The following is an 18,067-nucleotide window of genomic DNA, read 5'->3' as shown; positions in this document are numbered from 1 at the left end:
AGAGCTTTGCCTATGAGTATACTAAAGAGTTGCTGGGACTATGAGAAACCACTTATAGAGTAAAATGGGAGAACAAAGAAAAGGGTAACCAATGCTATGGGAAATAGGGTCAGTAAAGATACAGAGAAGGGGACACTTGAGCTGAGTGGACAGACAGTACGGGGAAAAGGCACTGGCGACCCAAGTACAATGTGAACAAAGGTGGCAGAAGCCCAAGCAACATGGCTTGTTGAGAAAACATAAATAGAACAAGACTTTCGAAACAGAGACTAAAGAAACAAGCAGGATCTGGATCTTCAAGGAACTGATAAACCAGAATATAGAAGGCGGACTTTGAGAGACACATGGAGCAAACACAAGAGTTTTAAGCAGCAGAATACAGTACTTGGATGTGCATGCTCAAACGATCATTGTAGAAGCAGCGGTCAGGGAATGCGAGGGTATGGAGAATGTTAGATTTGAAAAATATCACTTCAAGAGTTCAAGCAAGGAACAAGAGCCTGAGAGTAAGAAGAAATGAAAATGAAAAACATTATGAAAGTAGAATCAACAAGATTTGGCCAGGAAATTCTTAGCTACGGCGCTCTAGGGAGAGGAAAGAATTCAGGAAAATGCTTTGGTGTGTTGCTTTGGTAGCTCTGGAGATCATGGACAACTTGTTCTCCTACATTATTTTAAAGGGGGAAAGAAAGATGTGCAGAAGAGTAAGTCAACTCAGGTCACTTTGAACTTAAGGTGCATATAAGACAGAAAATAGAAACCATAACCGCATATCCATCTCCGGCTGGGCTGGAGATGAAGACCTAATACTTTGTAAGAGTATCTGAAGGCAGGGAGTGGATGCTATTATTGAGGAACCCAGAGAAGGTGAGAAAGGGGCCCGGGGCAGAAACCTGAGTGACACCCGCCCCCATTTCAGAGTCAGGCCCGAGAAGGACAGGAGAGGGAGGACGGTCTGCGCAAGGCAAGCGCACCCAGGACAGGGGCCCACAAGCTGGGAGGAGCGACGGTTTCACATAGAAGCAGCAGGACAATCGGGTCAGCGAGCTTTGGGAAGGCTGAAAATATTCCACTGGATTCAGCAATTTCGACGTTATCGGAATCCTTTGCGGGGCGGGTCTCGGTTTCCTCAGAGCAGGGGAAGCCGAAAGGAAACAGGGATCCCAGTCTGGGAACGCGCGGACTCGACACACAGCCTTTCGACGCCCAGTCAGGCTATTCCGCCCCCGAACGCAAACCCCATCACACACACTCCAGCTGCCCCACAAGTTCCAGGACTTCAGAGACCCAGGGGTGCCTTACCCCCTCAGCTTAGGGCGCGCCCCTGCCCCCGCGCCAGCTAGCTTCCAAACCCTCAGACACACGGACAAACGACCTCGCCTCGAAAACCCTCCCTGGGCTCACAGGAAAAATTCAAGCACTTCATTGTGTGTTCCCAAAGCTTTGTCCATACCTTACAAGGTTTTGTATTATCTGTTGTGCACCTGGCTCAAAACAAAAAGCGAGCCAGACCAAAAAGTCAAGGAACGCTGAGAGTCGAGGGAGGAGACGCCCTCACAGGCAAACTTCTGATAGGGGAGATAAAAACTACGACTCCCATGAGGCTGTGGGGCCCCGGGACCCGACTCCCAGCATCCTCTGCGAGGTTCAAGAGAGTCTAGGTGGTAGACGCATCGTGTCGGCGTAATACGGCCGCTAAAGCCGTGCAGAACTGGCCCTGCGGGATGGCAGCCTCTGAGGAGGAGCCTGAGCCCTTGACGGAGCAGCTGGACGTCGCGCGACGGCTGGAAAATTTGCCTGTGAGCGCATGGCCCCCAGGGACAGAGCCAGAGCCCTTTCAGGTAGGGGGCGGGGCTCGGCCAGCCCAAGAGCTGCGCGCGGCCCCCGGGGGCGTGGCCGGTACCCTTTTCTATAGGGGCGGGGCTAGGCGATCACGAGCGCTGCGCGCGCAGCCCGGGGGCGGGGCTGGCGGCCTTCCAGGTAGCGTGCCGGGGTAAGTGGTAGCTGGGTTCAGTTCTAAATTACCCTACGTGGTAGTGCTTCGATTGTTGTCTCCAAGTTTCTAGACCTTCTTTTTTTTACCCGATCGCACAGCTATCTGCGAGCGGGAAAAGCTCTTAAATAGCTCACAGGTTTCGGTCTTTTCCCATTAACCCTTCGCAATGACCTTTACACGGTCTTCTCTGCCCATAGACTGGCAGTTTCCTGAAGGCAAAACCAGAGGTCTCGTGAGGTCCCTTGGAAAGAGCCGTGAGAACCTGTCTTTTTGTCCTCGTTGAGATCCGGGGCAAATCAGTTGCCTCTCTGGTCTCAGATGTCTTCTTTGTAAGATAAGGCATGGGGCCCATTAACGGATCTTAGCCTAGTGTCATGATTAAAAACTTAGCCTCTAGAGTCACTTAGTTGAGGTTTCCCTCATGCTGTGAGTGCTTTGGCAAATGTAAATAGCCTCAGCTAAGCCTTAGAGTCCTCTCGTGTGCAATTAAAATAGTAATACCTCTCTCCGGATTGCTTCAAGAATTACAAGTAAAATACAGTTCCTGGTTTGCTGAAAGAACTCAATAAATGTTAACTACTATTATTACCTCAAAGACCTTTGTGCTCCAACCTTCTCACCCCTTTGACCTTGGCCTGCATGTTGCCTAAGGAACAAGGAATGACAAAAACAAAAAACAAAAACAAGGATGTTGGAGTGGAAAGAGCCCTGGACTTGGAAGTAGGAGAGCTAGGTTCAGGGCTTAGCATCTTAGCCATGTCTCAGAGCCTGAGTTTCTTCATCTGCAAAATGAAAATAATTATAAAGTTTTAGTGCCCTTGTCACACCCATTATCAATATCAAACCCTGTCTGTCCTTCCTAGGGTTATTTTGAGAATCAAGTAAGAGGACAGATTCAGCAGCAGTTTAAAAAGAGTAGAGCAGGCTATTAATGTTAGAAATGGTTATTTTTCCTCAAACTACATTAGGCAGTTTATCATTAATAATACAGGTGGCTAGCACCATATTAAACACTGATCCCTAAAAGCTTACTGAAGACCAAACATTGCTGAATGCCTGGTCAAAAACACTGACATATGTTCTATTTCTTCAAAAAATAATTGAGTGCCTATAATGTGCCTGGCACTGTGTTAAGCTAGGGATAGAAGACAAGATGGTGCCAATACAATTCCTGCCCTTGAGCTTACAAGAGCATATGGAAGGCACTATGTGGGGGGCAGAGGAAGCCTTGTGATTGATCCTTATACCTATAGTTGATGGGCATAAATGAAAATCAGGAGACTAAGACTCAATCCCACAGTGTTCTAGCTTCCTGGCTGTATGCACAGCTCTAGGTATACTTAGAGTTACAGATAGAAGACAGGATCCCTTCCTTAAGGAGCTTATAGTCTTACCAAGAAGATAAAACATGCTTGAAACATGTAAATAACAAGCCTAAAAGGCCTTCAACTACTTTGCTTCCATATATTCATGGAGCACAATACCAGTCTTACAAAAGGTCAAAACAGCTTGCTTGCCCGAAACCCTGCCTTCACAGGCATGTGCACACATAAGAATTAAGGCATGAAAAACTCAAAGTAAAAATAACTTGGTGTCTAGTTTGCCTTTGGGTCCTGTATGAAAAGGCAAAAAGAACATTCAAATGTTCAGATCGGAAACAAGCACATCATAATGTCATCGGGGTCGAAAGACAAGTAGAAAATAAACCGATTGATTTTCTTGAACTAAGAGTTGGATCTAGCCATTTTTCAGGTTTCTGAAACCAGCTTCAGATAGCCTTTTTAAGGTCTCAACATGGCCTTGACAAGAATTATCTGGCTCACAGTCTCCTAATAGCTGCTTGGAGCAAAAACAAACTCATGGGGCTAGAGGCCAAGTACAAAGATTCTTGTAGCTGGTGTTTCAAAACAACCAAAAATGGAATGAAGATTTTCACAGCACTTCCTTAAAATTCAGAATTGAGGCCTAGATTTTAAGCCCAGAATATTGTGCAGTGTCATTTCAGTTTCTGGGGCTTTGGTACAGAATGTGACTCAGAAAAGTTAGTCTTCCAATCAAAAATTATTAAGAGCTTCAATTAAGCAATCAAGTAATATTTCCTGAGCCACCTGCTCTGTGCCTAGTACTATGGATGGGAACCCAACCCCTATCACCATTCCATACCCCAAACCTCCTGACCATGCCTTTCCTTAAAACATTTGTTAGAAAGATCAGACCTACATACTTAGTGAGAGTCCAACAGTCTATGCCACTTAGATCCCAAAGTTCATACTATTAATAAGTGCAGGTCTACTTCAGATAAGGGAGAAATTAATTGTAGCCAAGGAGGTACAATATAATTGCACTTTAACATGCTGTCTTCTGTTTACATTTTGGCTTCTTGGGTGACCATAGTTTATAAAAAAAAGTCTCAAGTTTTCTGTCACAAAATGTGAAGTCTCCATCCAGTTCTTCAAGGATCTGGTTTCTAGTGCATTTTGCACTGATCATTTTGTATTTATTCTCAACTCTTACATGATCAATTTTGCACTTTGATACATACCAGGAAAAAGTAAAGCTTTTGTTATGACGACTGAAAAAATGATAAAAATCCCATTCTTCATGTCCTCTTTTGTATTTTTCTGAGTGGTTCTTTCTAAATCCCAGCATGTGCATACAATAGACAATAAGGCAATATTTACTGATGATTGAAAGCAGTCTGTGCTGGGTCAGCTCTCAGTTTCCCCCCATCAAGATGGATAAATAATGGAGGTAGGACTATAATCATATGGTTTTCCAAACATAATTTTGGTTTGAGTATGTTTAAACCTGAGAAGTTTAACTCCAAACCTATTTTTTTCACCACCCTACTAGATAGCCTGCATAATTCATATTGAACACTTATGTGCCAGCCACTAGAGAAAGCTTTTTACGTGGTTTCTCACATGTATTTCCTTCACAGCAACCTGTAAGAGAAATAGAAAGGGAATGTTTAGAGAGCTTAAGTAATGGGACAGAAATATATGATGTTTTAAATATAAAATCTCGAAATAATATCTAGAAGAATTTAAGAAAGTTACTATTTTAAAAGTACAAAGTGGCCCACACAGAGTATAGTGTTATGTTCATTAAATTTCTTGAGAACCTTTCCCCCCCCTCAGATATAGGTAGTGTCCCTGTTTTATAGTTGCTAACCCAGAGTTTAGCAAGTCACTGGCTGTAAGGTCACAGTGCTAATAAGATCCTAGTCCTGTATGTGTCTCCTCTAGGACATTCCATGTTCTGCCTTAAGACGTTCTCCACTGCTTGCCCAGTGTTCAGGCCACAGTCACAGTTTTCCTGGCTAGCCTCCTTCACGCTTTGCTCCATTCTCACCTCCCAGTTGGCGACCTCATTGCTCATTAGCCGTTTATACCTTTGACTAAATTTTCCAGCTATTTCCTGGAACCATTCTCAGCTTCCACCCTGAGTTTATTAGTCAAGACGCATTTGTTTGCAAGAAACATAAATACGACACGAACTAACTCAGGCAAAGAAGGGAAGGAATTTCCTCATATAACAGCGAAGTCCGAGACTGGTAACTGTAGGCATCTCTGGATCCAGGAACTCTCAAGGTGTCATCAGATATTTCTCTCTACCACCTCCCTGCTTCGCACCCCTGCTCCCCTTTCCTGTGGTGGGCCACACACTCAGTAGGTCTTATGTGTGTGGTACAACTTGGGAATGCCTGATGGATACTCTGTAGTTTAGCAAACCCAGTGGAAAAAGAACACCTCTTCCCTAATTTTTTCAGCAGGAGTCCCAGAATTATATTTCATTGACCTGGCTTATGTCCTGTGCCCATCCATGAACCAAAAGTACTGTTGAAAAGAGCAAGCGATGTTCCGATTAGCCAGGTTTAGGCCCCACCCAACCTGAAGCCCCAGCAAACCATTAAGACAAGAGTGAGAAGGGTTCCCCTGGGAAGACTCAGGATGCTTTCATCAGAAGAAGAATAGATGCTGCATAGATTTAAAAACATGTCCAGGATTTGATCTCTCCTTGGTGTAGGGTAAGCACAAAAACCCCTCAGGGTAACACCCTTTTTGGATCAGCTTGGACCTGGGCTTTGTACCAGAGAGTAGGGTACAGACTATGGAAAGAGTGTTACAAATGGGGAGCATTTAAGCTGATGCCAGCTGATTCCTAATTTGTAACACACTTAACATGAGCTTTCTGAAACGCAAAATGTAAGTTTATATGGCATATAAATATTTGAATAAAATGTCAGATTATTTCTGAAAAGAATAATTAACTTTTCAATATGTAGATACCTGAAAAGATAGATAATTACATAATGATATGTTAAATTAGACCACAGTTTTCAAAAGACTATTCTTTAGTATAGCCATTTTTCTAAATCAGGTAAAATATCTTTTTGGAATGGTATTTAACCAACCTTTTTATGAAGGAGAAAGTGGAAACATATAGAGATAAAATGATTTGTGATTATTATTGGTATCAGGGTCAATGATTACATCGATCAAGGGGAAAAAAATATTCTCTTTAAACAGGAAGATTATCCAGAAGTCTCTATTATCCTTTGGACGGTGTTTGCAGCTCATTTGGAATCAGCTACCATTTGTAATCTAAGTCTCTAAAGGATCTGAGATTGTGCAAAAAGTTTAAATTGCAGAATTTTTAAAAATGTATCACCAGATTCTCCAAAATCTTATTTTAAATGTAAAAATAAAAGTAAAAATAAGCAAATAATAGTATTTTTTCCAAAAAGTATTTATCCAACAACAAGGAATAATATGCTCTCCTGGTTAGAAAACTGCAGTAAGTCAGAGTTGATTTTAAAAGTTGTTATCTGCATCAAAATATAAATAAATAAATCACCTTAGAGTTTAGTGATTTCTGTAGTACATTAAAATTATATGCACCTTTAAGAACAAATCAAGTGAAAAGAATTCTTCATGAAAAGTTTAACAAAGTGGTAGTACAATCTTCATTTTACAAGCACTTCTTAAAATGTCTCAGTAACCATTTCTAAGTTGACTCTTAAAGTCTGGAAGTAGATTCTGTAAAAGACAGCAGTCATTGAATTTGACTGATAGGGCATCTTTTTCTAAGCCATCCTTTATCCTTTTATGACATCTCTGCTAAGCTAAAGCTGTAAGAACCGACACAAACAAGAGAAGCTATTTCTACTCTCCACCCCCAAATCACTTTTTAAGCAGTATTAGCCTTCCCCCCTCTCCCCTCTCCCCCCTCGCCCCCTCGCCCCCCTCCCTGCAGGTACGCCCACTCACCATCCTTTCACAGAAGGATGTCAATCCTTCCCCCCAGCTCAGCGGTTTTTTTGTTTTTTGGTTGTTGTTGTTTTGTTTTTTATTTATTTATTTATTTATTTATTTATTTTTGGCTGTGTTGGGTCTTCATTTCTGTGTGAGGGCTTTCTTCAGTTGCGGCGAGCGTGGGCCACTCTTCATCGCGGTGCGCGGGCCTCTCACTGTCACGGCCTCTCATTGCGGAGCACAGGCTCCAGACGCGCAGGCTAAGTAGTTGTGGCTCACGGGCTCCAGACGCGCAGGCTCAGTAGTTGTGGCACACGGGCTTAGTTGCTCTGTGGCATGTGGGATCTTCCCAGACCTGGGCTTGAACCCGTGTGCCCTGCATCGGCAGGCAGATTCTCAACCACTGCGCCACCAGGGAAGCCCCCAGCGTTTTTTAAAGTATAGGGTTTTGCACCTAACTGCATAGCTCCACCAAGGCCTCCACAGGGAGTGTAACTACATGCTGCTCAATACTTTTTCTAAAAGTATTGACACAACATTAATGGATAATTGACTGAAAGGTAGGCTGTTCAAACGTTCCTCTGGATATGCTAAATTCTATCGACTGGTCTCTTGCACAACTGCTCTTACTGACTTCATGTGGCAGGATGCCAACAGCCTTTATTGAGGGTCAGAATGAATGAAATGAAAAACAGCCCATGAAGCTGCATCCTGGAAAAGAATGGTTTAGACAGACTCATTTGTGAAATTTCTCTCCCATCTCCATAGTGGAAAAAGTCAATGCTTCTGAACAGTGAGATTATTCCTTACGGACAGTACAAGCCATACATCGAATCATATTTCCCTCTTTGAAGTGGCTGTTCTTGGGCAGTGCCAAATGTCCAGTCTACTTCTGCACACTTAGTGTGTCTAAGCTCTCTCGACTTATTTTTCCCTTCACCTTACTTTCCTTACCTGTTGTTCATTTATCTCACCTCTTTGTAAACCTCATTAAATCCTTTCTGGAAGAAAACAAGTATAAATAAATGAATTGTTCTATACATGAAGAAATATGCTGGGCTCATGAGAGATACTTTAATCTTCAGAGTTTGAGAATATGCTTCATTCTGCCAGTGAGGAAATAACCAGAGGTCAGGTTTCACAGAGACTTTAGACTTAAGAATTCTTTATCATAACATTTTATAAATGTAACATTTTGAAAATACAGGTACGTTTAAAAGACAGAGAAACTTTTTTGTATTCTCCCTTTCGCACTTAATAAGAACAGGATTTCTTTACATGTATACAATATATCTACAATAAATTTCAATATCTATTAATATTATGTAACAATTTTTGGAATTATCTCTGCAAGTTTTTTGCCAAATTTCTGCTTTTAACTTTGTGAAGACTCAAATAGAACTATAAGGTAATAGCATTTTTTAAAAACATGAGAGAATATATAGGAATTTAGATAATCTTCAAATTTAAAAATTCTTTTAAAAAATCAATGGAAGACTCTCTCCCAAAGGCCATTTTTCATTGATTTATCATTTATCATTTTCTTATCCCCAAAAACGATATGAGGTAACTCACAATAAAAATACATATATGCATTTGTATTACCAGATAAATGTAAGAGATAAAAGCCAAGGAGAAAACACATAACTGCATTCAAAACCTAAATTCGGCACTGATTTTCCTGACATCTAAAGCTAACAGGGAAACAAAATAGATTACAAATTTTTCAATATCTGATAAGAGAAAAATACATAAATTTTTCCACTGCTTAAAAGGAAACCACCAAATTTTAAATCTAAAAATTAACCCTGGTTTTTAAATTGGAGAGAGATGTTTTCAGGTAATATTGCAATATATTGCATTTTTTTGTTTTGTTTCATTCTGTTTGTTGGAATTAGGAACTGTCTCAGCCAAAAGCTGCTTGAAATACAGGTGAGATATATGACATGCCATGCTGACTTAACAGTATTTCCGTTTTTTTGCAGTATACTCCTGATCATGTAGCCGGGCCTGGAGGAGACACTGATCCCACTCTAATAACCTTTCCCGGATGCGTTTGTGTCAAAACTCCCTGCCTCCCTGGAACTTGCTCCTGTCTCCGTCGTGAGAAAAACTATGATGATAATTTATGCCTCAGACACATAGGATCAGAAGCAAAGTGCGCTGAGCCAGTTTTCGAATGCAATGTCCTGTGTCAGTGCAGCGACCACTGCAGGAACAGAGTGGTCCAGCGGGGTCTGCAGTTCCGCCTCCAGGTGTTCCAGACAGATCGCAAAGGCTGGGGACTTCGTACCTTGGACTTTATACCAAAAGGACGGTTTGTCTGTGAATATGCTGGCGAGGTTTTAGGATTCTCGGAAGTACAGAGAAGAATTCAGTTACAAACAATACACGATTCGAATTACATTATAGCCGTCAGGGAGCATGTTTATAATGGGCAGGTAATGGAAACGTTTGTTGATCCTACCTCTATAGGAAATATTGGAAGATTCCTTAACCATTCTTGTGAGCCAAACCTATTGATGATTCCTGTCCGAATCAACTCGATGGTACCAAAGTTGGCACTTTTTGCAGCCAAAGACATTCTGCCAGAAGAAGAACTCTCTTATGACTATTCAGGAAGATTTCTTAATCTACTGGATAGTGAAGACAAAGAAAGGTTAGATAATGGGAAATTAAGGAAACCTTGTTATTGTGGTGCTGAATCATGTGCTGCGTTCCTGCCTTATGACAGCTCACTGTACTGCCCCTTAGAAAAGCCAAACACGAGTGAGGAAGGAAAAGTATAGCAGAAGCGTGTCTGGCCTCGCAGTGGAGGAGAACGAGGAGGAATCGAGCGTGCTTGGCTCAGCCCTTCCTGGGTTCCCCTCTTACAAGCAACTTACCCTCAGGGTCAGTCTCCGCTCCGTGGTAGGGAGCTTGCCCCTCACTGTAGGGGAGCCCAGTGGTTGTCACTTAGGAATGTGGCAGAGACTACAGATTGTCCAGCAACACTCTCTCTCCCCTTCCATCATAGAATTCTCAGTTTTTAGCTGGGTACATGACTGCCGAGAATACTCGCTTTTCCTAGTGAGACGTGGCTGAGGGACTACGTCATAGCTAGTGGGATATGAGGGAAAACGCTGTGCCCTTCAGTGGAGATATCCTTCCCTTATCCCACTCTTTTTTCTTCTTGGCTGGAATGTACACATGATAACTGGAGCTGGAGCATCCATACCATACCCCAAAATAACCTTGGAAAAGGAAGCCACACATAGCAAATCAGCAAAATTGAAAGGAGTCTGGGGGCTGTATACTGTCCAGCACTCTACCAGTCCTGACCTGACACTTCTGGACTTTTCGGTGAGAAACTGTGTCTTCGTCATTTATGCCACTGTTATTTTGAACTTTCTAGTACTAGCACCAACCCTAATCAGTGATCCAAAGAAACCCTGATGGCTGAATACCTAAGCATTGCTTTCCAGTCAATTTTATCAGTAATAAGGCTGGTATTTTCATTTCTGTCTGACTCCTGCATTTTATTTCTCATTTGTTTCTAAACATATCAAGGAAAAGGGCATGATTAATTATCACCTGCTAAAAACCTTAATGATTATCGCCAATAGTGAAAAACATAACCGTGAGAATGACTTCCATGTGTATAACCAAAAGTCATACAAGGAAACAAATTGTAAAATTTTTGCTATATACCTGCTGTACTTCAAGGCTTGTGAAGTTATGCTTCAAAACTTCAAACAGCCTCACTTCATGTATTAACAACATGAAAATAACCCTGTCAACACCACCAAAGGCGACGGGAGTTTTATAATTCCATTTAAACTTCTGGAGAGGCAAACATCTCTAACTTCCTTCCTTAAAGCAAGAGTGTTGCAAAAACAAAGCTACTATGGAAGTTTATTAGACTTTGTGAAAGCTAAAATAATTACTTGGGCCCTATAATTTCTTTTTCTAGTACATTTAGACCCTACCACCAGGAGACGCTGTGCTTTCAAAGTTATATCATAGGGACCCATGTTATATATAACACTCCTGTATGATATCATAAGTAGGATAGTTGTACATTTTAAGTGAATGAAATGTATGGTATGAGAATTATATATCAATAAAACTGTTAAAATAATAACTATGTTAGGGTTTGCGTATTCACATAACATTATCAGGAATGGTTCCATGTGAATAGATGATACTAGAGTACCCATAAAATGCCCCAAACTACAAATGTGCAGTGTCTAAAACAGAATGAGTTTTTCCTCCAAACTCATCATTTCTCCCTGCCAACCTTCCTCTATAACTGATTTCTCTGAAGCAGTCCTGCTTTTTGTAAGGCAGCTTGTATCTCTCATTTTACAATGGCCTTTCTCCTCCTCACAAGGGCTTCTAGTAACTGAGCTACTTAAGAGGCAATAAGGAAACGGTCAGAAGGAACGTTGAGTGGCTCACTGTGTGATGCTCCCGATACCCTTTCCTTCTTCCTCCTGCTCCGTAGCTACTGAATATCACCGTCTGTGTATCAGAAATACTCCAGTGAGGACACGAGCGGCATCCTCCATCATGATGTCTCTTCCAAAGACAGAACTCACTGAATATAGACCCTTGGAGTTTTTTGTACTCACACACAAGTTTATTCTTAAATAGCAATGTCGCCTGGAAATCAGATTCCTAAAGTAAGCGTTGAAGACTCTTCCAAGTCTTTTCTAGGTACTGAGTTAACTGCATTTACTTAATTGCCATGTTCCTAAGAAAGTTGACACTTCTACTTTTGAGAGCAAACATTAAAAGATATACTTCTGCTTGACTGTTATCCCAATATAAAAAACATATAAATTTTTTACAATTATAAATTAGTATAAAATTAGAATTTTAAAAGGTGTTATGTGTCTTCATGGAATTAAAACATAAAAATGGCTCTGAAGTCAATTTCCACTGAATTCACTAAGAATGTGGAAATGTGTACCTTGGAAACTGTTTTGGCCCAAGGATAACAAAGATCATACTTGGAGGACAAAACTTTTCAAATCTTCTTTTTTAAATTAATGTTTTTAAATTTCAAATTAATATTCACGAAATATCAGTGGCTGACAGATTTTGTTCTTGGCTAAATGGAAAATTTTGCCTTAATTGAAGTGAATATTCAGAGATTATTTTTCTCCCTCCCTGTTTTCAATATTAAGCCCCAATACTGCCTAACTCTGAAGCATAAGGCAGGAGTGGATTAAGTACATCAATAGGAGACTAATTTGCATAGAACAGAGGATTTTATCTTAAACTCAGGAAGATCTCATTTAAAAAGGGGAAAAAAAATCTCCCAAAGTTGTTTTCATTCCCTTGAGTGTTCAAATAATGTTCTCTTTGTGTAACATATTCCTTATTACATATTCCTCTCCAGTGTGTTATTGTTCAGCAAGTTACTGAACCTCTCTGACTCTGAATTCCCTTTTCTGGATACAGCATTTTCGGGAGAATCAAATAAGTTAACACTTGTGAAGCGTTTAAACAATGATGCAGCACTAAGATAGCTATAACCAAAAAGACAACTACAAGTGTTGACAAGGATGTGGAGAAATTAGAACCTTGTATATTGCTGGTAGAGTTGTAAAATTACACAACTACTTTGTAAAGCCATTTGGTTAGTTCCTTAAAATGTTATACATAGAGTAACCACATGTCCCAGTAACTCCATTCCTAGGTAACAAACCCAAGAGAAACGAAAACATGTCCCACCAAAAATTGTATGCAACCTTTATAGTGGCATTATTGGTAATAGCCCAAAAGTAGACACAACCTAAATGTCCACTGACTGATGAATGAATAAACAAAATGTGGTATCCGTATCACAGCATATTATTCAGCCAGGAAAAGGAATGAAGTGCTGACACATGCCACAACATAGATAAACCTTGAAAATACTATGTTAAATGAAAGAAGCCAGACACAAACAGCCACAAATTGTATGATCCTATTTATATGAAATGTCCAGAATAAGCAACTCTGTAGACACATAAAGTAGATTAATGGTTGCCAGGGGCTGGTGGAGAGGGAGGTATAGGACGTGATTGCTAATGGGTTCAGAGTTTCTTTTTAGAGTGAATATACTGAAAACCACTTTCAAGTGATGACTATCATGTTACGTGATTTATATCTCCATAAACCTGTCATAAGAAAAAGAAACAAGAAGATACGGGTGCCTCTCACTTGGAAACTGGTAACCTGTAACTCTGGACGTTGCTCTCAGGAATAAACACTCTCAGATCCCAAGGAAATTCTTCTCCACTTGCTTTATGTCCTCAAAACAAAACATGACCGCGTCTAAGGTTGTGATTTTTTTGTGGCTATCACCACTATCAGAGATAGACCCTGCCTCACAGGGCAGTGAGATTTTGAATAATAGGAGTGCTTAGTTTGGTAAGAACATGGATGGATTAATTAGTCAGATCCTTCCTCTCAGATAGCATGAATGCAATTCTTAAATAACAAAGTATTGTTTCCTTGTAGTCTTGAATATCAACTTTCTTGCCTCTCTTTCTGTTCAAGTTTGTGGTTCCAGAGATTCGTGTGGTTCCTCACGAATCAGCACAGTATTCGTTACAGTTGCACATGGAGACAGAAGTATTTTGCAATATTAAACAATTCATATTACTTTTACATTTGTATATGTGTGGATCTACAAGTTTGATATTGGTTCTTCACATTACTTCACGTTACTTGGTTCTTCTCATTACATTACATTTAAGAGACAGTTAAAATGACAACATAAGTGATAGTAGTTTATGTGATATAATTAATATATTTTTCTGCAATGATAATAATTCATCAGATATAATATCATTACAATGTTTGGACATGATAAGTAAATTTCATGATTTATTTTCAACTCTGTTTCAGCGGAGTAAAGCTTTCTTAAATTGACATTAATAAAAAACTATCAAAGAGCTACAATAACTCAGAAAAGATGGTCTCATTTGGTATCATTGTTAACAGAACATCAACCATGTGAAAATCTTGTTTATAACAGCACAATTTATGATTTTACTGAAAGGACAATAAGAAAAATTGTTTTTTGGCATAAATATGTAAAAAATTATGAATCACATAGCTCATTATTTTATTATTCATCCAAACATTGCCAACTCAGTTGGATGCCCAGGAATGAGCAAGGATAGTTAAATTTAGTCACATATGATATTTTGCCAACTTCACTCATATAAAAACCCTAACTTTATACATGTTTTCCATTCTTGTGGTTATGAAGACATTTTTGTCAAACTTGATTTATAACTTTTAAATATTTCTACATATTGCCTGTGGATTTCCCATAAGCTGTCCTGGCCTTGATGCTTATAAAGGGAGGGAAGAAACTAGCTTCCCTGGTAAGGCTGTTAAGGGACTCACATAAAATAATGGACTTATATAGGCTATAAAGTACTATATAAATTTGGTTATCGTTACAGGCATATTTCTGGGTTTACACTCTGCTACACAGAACCGAACGCACACGTTATCATATTATCATAGTCAAGATTCATTTAGAGTCCATATAATGGTAAGTCTTTCTTGGTGGTAAATGTTATGGAAGTATTAGAATAAGCTCCCAAAGGAGTTCTGTTAAGTAAATAAAAGGATACTTGTCTTTGATCATTTAATTATAGTCAAATGATGAACAGAATCTGAAGAACATCCTTGGAGCTCCCTTTTACTTTATAACTACTTGGGATTTCCCTGGGATGACAAAAAGCCTTGCTATTTTTGTATATATTGTTACTCGGTTAATGGCCTTAGTTTCTGCCTCACTGCCCAAAGCTACAAGTCATCCGTACCTCTTCCTCCTCCTCCCCATAACTAATCAGTCACCAAGTCCTATACATTCCCTGCCCTACACATCTCTCCCATCTGTTCCGTTTTGCCCGTATTGTTTTATGCCATGCTTCCATCATTTCTTCCCGGCAACAGCCTCTCGGCCTCACCATCCCCACAGTGTATCCTCTGCCTTTAAAGCCTTCAGTGACTTCTCATCACACTCAGGACGGAGCCCAAACTTCTCAAGATGACCAGAAGGCCCCTGCCCCCGTCTCCACCTCATCTCTCACTCATCTTCTCACTCTGAGGTCCACCTTGAAAAGCCACGTGCCCTCTCACCCTCCCCTTCCCTTCTGGAAAAAGCTTAAAGAAGCAGGTTGCTTAACTTTACCTCCAGGGGGCATTAGAAGGTCGTGTGTGTGTGTGTGTGTGTGTGTGTGTGTGTGTGTGTGTGTGTGTGTGTGTGTGTACCTTAACTTTACCTTCAGGGGGCATTAGAAGGTCGTGTGTGTGTGTGTGTGTGTGTGTGTGTGTGTGTGTGGTTTTACTTTAAATTGTTCTTACCCTGGCCTTCTTTGCAGAATACATCTCCTATGCTGCTTGTTTACATGGCTACTAGGCAGCTAAAATAACAAGACAGCCAGCAATATATTCTGTTTTTTTCCCTGTCTCTTCCTCCTTCCTTCCCCGCTTCTCCTATTTCTGTTTGCTGCTAGCTGGCTAGCCATCACTTCCATCAGCCTGCTGTCTCCTTGTCATTCATCTTCCTTCGGCCACCTGCCCAGCCTTGTCCTCACTGCCAAATCTCCAGGGCTGAACTGGGAAAATACAAAGTACTTGATCTACCACAGTACCATTCCTGCTGTGTACTGCTTTGCTAACTTTTGTTAGTCGTCTGGTCCAGACATACTCAATGCTCCCTGTTTATAAGGGCAGTCAATTACACAGTGCTGATGCCACTAATTCCAACCCCACATGTCCCATGGCCTCTGCTCACCACGTCCCTCTCTGACCAGCCCACGCTCCACCCTCCCTCCATCCCTAGACCACTTCTGTCTTCTTTTTCTAACCTACCACCAGCTCAAAGCATTTGTACATAGTAGGCAGACACAGAAAAGGGCCTCCAAACAAATCTAAGACAGAGTTCTCCTAGCCTGTATTTAAATATAATTGAATTCCCTCAATTAGAGCTTCCATTTACCCTCAAGGCAAAGTGGGTTTGTTTTTGTTGTTTATCTTGGAAGTGTCTGCTTGCTTGCCAATCTGTTTCTCCTGCCTTCCCCAACTCTTCAAAATAAACTCTTTCCCCTTTCCACGGCAGTAACCAACCTACTTCTTCCCCACACCTCCTCCCCCAATTGTACACTCATCGGAGTGCATTCTCAGCTCTTTTGAGAGTGGAAATAAGGATGGTTCAAAGACTAATCCTAGATCTTCAACAGACACCAGACCTCTCACTACCCTAACTTGCCCTGCAGAAATTGCTTGCAAATTTTTGACTAGTTTAAAACCATTTTAGCTACTAAATTGTTGATTTTTTTTTGTCTAGTGAGAGGATTTACGATAACCTAATATTTACTATCACTACCCTTTCAGAAAGAGAAGGCACAGGGAAGGGGGTGCACATAACCCCTTAAAATCTCTCAGCAGTTCTTAAAATGAAATCAGTGTAGCTTTATAAACAACATGACACCTCGTCCTTATTTTTCTTCGCCGAGACCAGTACTTGGGAAGTGGTTCTGGTTGATCCACCCAGTCATCTAAACAACTGTTATTTGTTCATTAATTCAATTCATTCATTCATTCACATTTATCAAGTATCTAGTATGTGCTGGTGGTGTGAAGTCAAGTCCCTGAATTCATATTTAATTCAGCAAATGTTTCCAAGCACCTACTATGCTACATTCTGGAGAAATAGAGACCAAAAGCCATCTTCATTCCCAAAGTGTTTAGAGTCCAATAAGGGGAAAAAAATTAGCGTGAGAGGGTCTCAAGGGTCTACATATTATGTCTATACTTCTTAAGTCTTCGAAACACTTTTATTTGGTATGTGTGTACAAATTTGGCACTTGTGTGATTGATTTATGCCTAGCTCCTCTGTTGGACTCTAAGCTGCTTGAGGACTGGGACCAGATCTAATTTTGCTCACCAGTTTCTCTCTAGCACTTAATGGGTATCACTGAGTGAATGAACTATATAGTGTGATGAACCTGACATTATCTTTAGGATGAAGTCCAAATTCTCTATGGGAGCACCTTAATGCCTTCCACAGTCTAGCTTTTCAGCAAAACCCCACTGCTCACTTCTCATTCTATGACCTATAGCCCCTCTGGGTAGCTCTCCATTCCCTCATCAGGCCTTGGGGGAAGTTCTGCTCATGCTGCTTTCCTCCTTCAGGACAACTCCCCTCTCCCACCCTTCCACCCCTCCCTTCATTGCTTAGTGACTTCTTTCCCATCCTTCTTGAAAGTCTCAACTCAAATCCCACTTCCTCTGTGAGGCACGTGTTTGGGTTCCCTGGAGAGCACACTCTGAGAGGAAGGTTGGAGGGCAGGAAGATTAGCAGGCGATGCCATTGGGATTAGCGCCTGTGATCGAATGGAAGGGAAGGAAGCGGGAGGGGCAAAGGAGAACTTGGGCTGTAGTGAAATCTCAACAAAGACCACAGCCAACCCACAGGGGGCCCTGAAGCTGGGGCGGCCTTTCAGGGTTGCCTCTACTAGCTGTAGTGAGAGGTAGAGCCTTTACAGTCCTGCATCAGCCAGTCACTGGATGCAGACCGCCTGTGGAAAGGGGGCTGAGAGCACTCTCAGCGGCCGAGGAATAAATCCTTCAGGCCTTCGGAGGGATGTGCGCGCAGCACACAGCATTCACTACACCAGTATTCTCAAATTTCAGCACCCATCGAAACCACCCAGAGGGCTTGTTAAAACACAGACTGCTTAGCCCTAATCTCAGAGTTTTTTGAGTTAGTAGATCTGGGGTGGGGCCTGAGAATCTGCATGTCTAATAAGTGGCC

At 41.2% G+C, this 18,067-nt stretch overlaps 2 protein-coding genes and 1 long non-coding RNA gene across 8 annotated transcripts in view; 1 reads left to right on the top strand and 2 right to left on the bottom strand.

The window, feature by feature from the left end:
* LOC309607158 overlaps positions 1–1,555 on the bottom strand; it is a 681,872-nt gene extending 680,317 nt beyond the window's left edge. Inside the window, exon 1 of the long non-coding RNA XR_014232286.1 lies at positions 1,454–1,555. This is a non-coding gene — a long non-coding RNA (uncharacterized lncRNA). The remainder of the gene's footprint in view (positions 1–1,453) is intronic.
* Positions 1,556–1,670: 115 nt separating this feature from the next.
* LOC309607151 (histone-lysine N-methyltransferase SETMAR) lies at positions 1,671–15,454 on the top strand. Of its 2 annotated transcripts, none has more exons than XM_082345400.1 (2): positions 1,671–1,799; positions 9,240–15,454. In XM_082345400.1, the coding sequence occupies exons 1-2, from the start codon at positions 1,725–1,727 to the stop codon at positions 10,041–10,043; spliced, it is 879 nt and encodes a 292-aa protein (XP_082201526.1). In that variant the 5' UTR covers positions 1,671–1,724; the 3' UTR covers positions 10,044–15,454. The 2 variants fall into 2 exon arrangements, with proteins under 2 accessions (XP_082201526.1, XP_082201525.1); XM_082345399.1 differs by having other exon boundaries at positions 1,709–1,841.
* SUMF1 (sulfatase modifying factor 1) overlaps positions 4,097–18,067 on the bottom strand; it is a 138,086-nt gene continuing 124,115 nt past the window's right edge. Inside the window, exon 9 of one of the 5 annotated variants that reach the window (XM_082345388.1) lies at positions 4,097–4,941. In XM_082345388.1, coding sequence (XP_082201514.1) covers positions 4,877–4,941 — 65 coding nt within the window. In that variant the 3' untranslated portion in view covers positions 4,097–4,876. Of the gene's footprint in view, positions 4,942–9,522; positions 9,608–9,793; positions 9,891–18,067 lie in introns of those variants that run through there. The other 4 variants (XM_082345391.1, XM_082345395.1, XM_082345396.1 and 1 more) reach the window with 4 other exon arrangements.

The sequence above is a fragment of the Balaenoptera borealis genome (genome assembly GCF_965194805.1).
Source record: "Balaenoptera borealis genome assembly, chromosome: 12".
NCBI classification, from domain to species: domain Eukaryota; kingdom Metazoa; phylum Chordata; class Mammalia; order Artiodactyla; family Balaenopteridae; genus Balaenoptera; species Balaenoptera borealis.
This window is presented reverse-complemented; position numbering and strand designations above follow the sequence as displayed.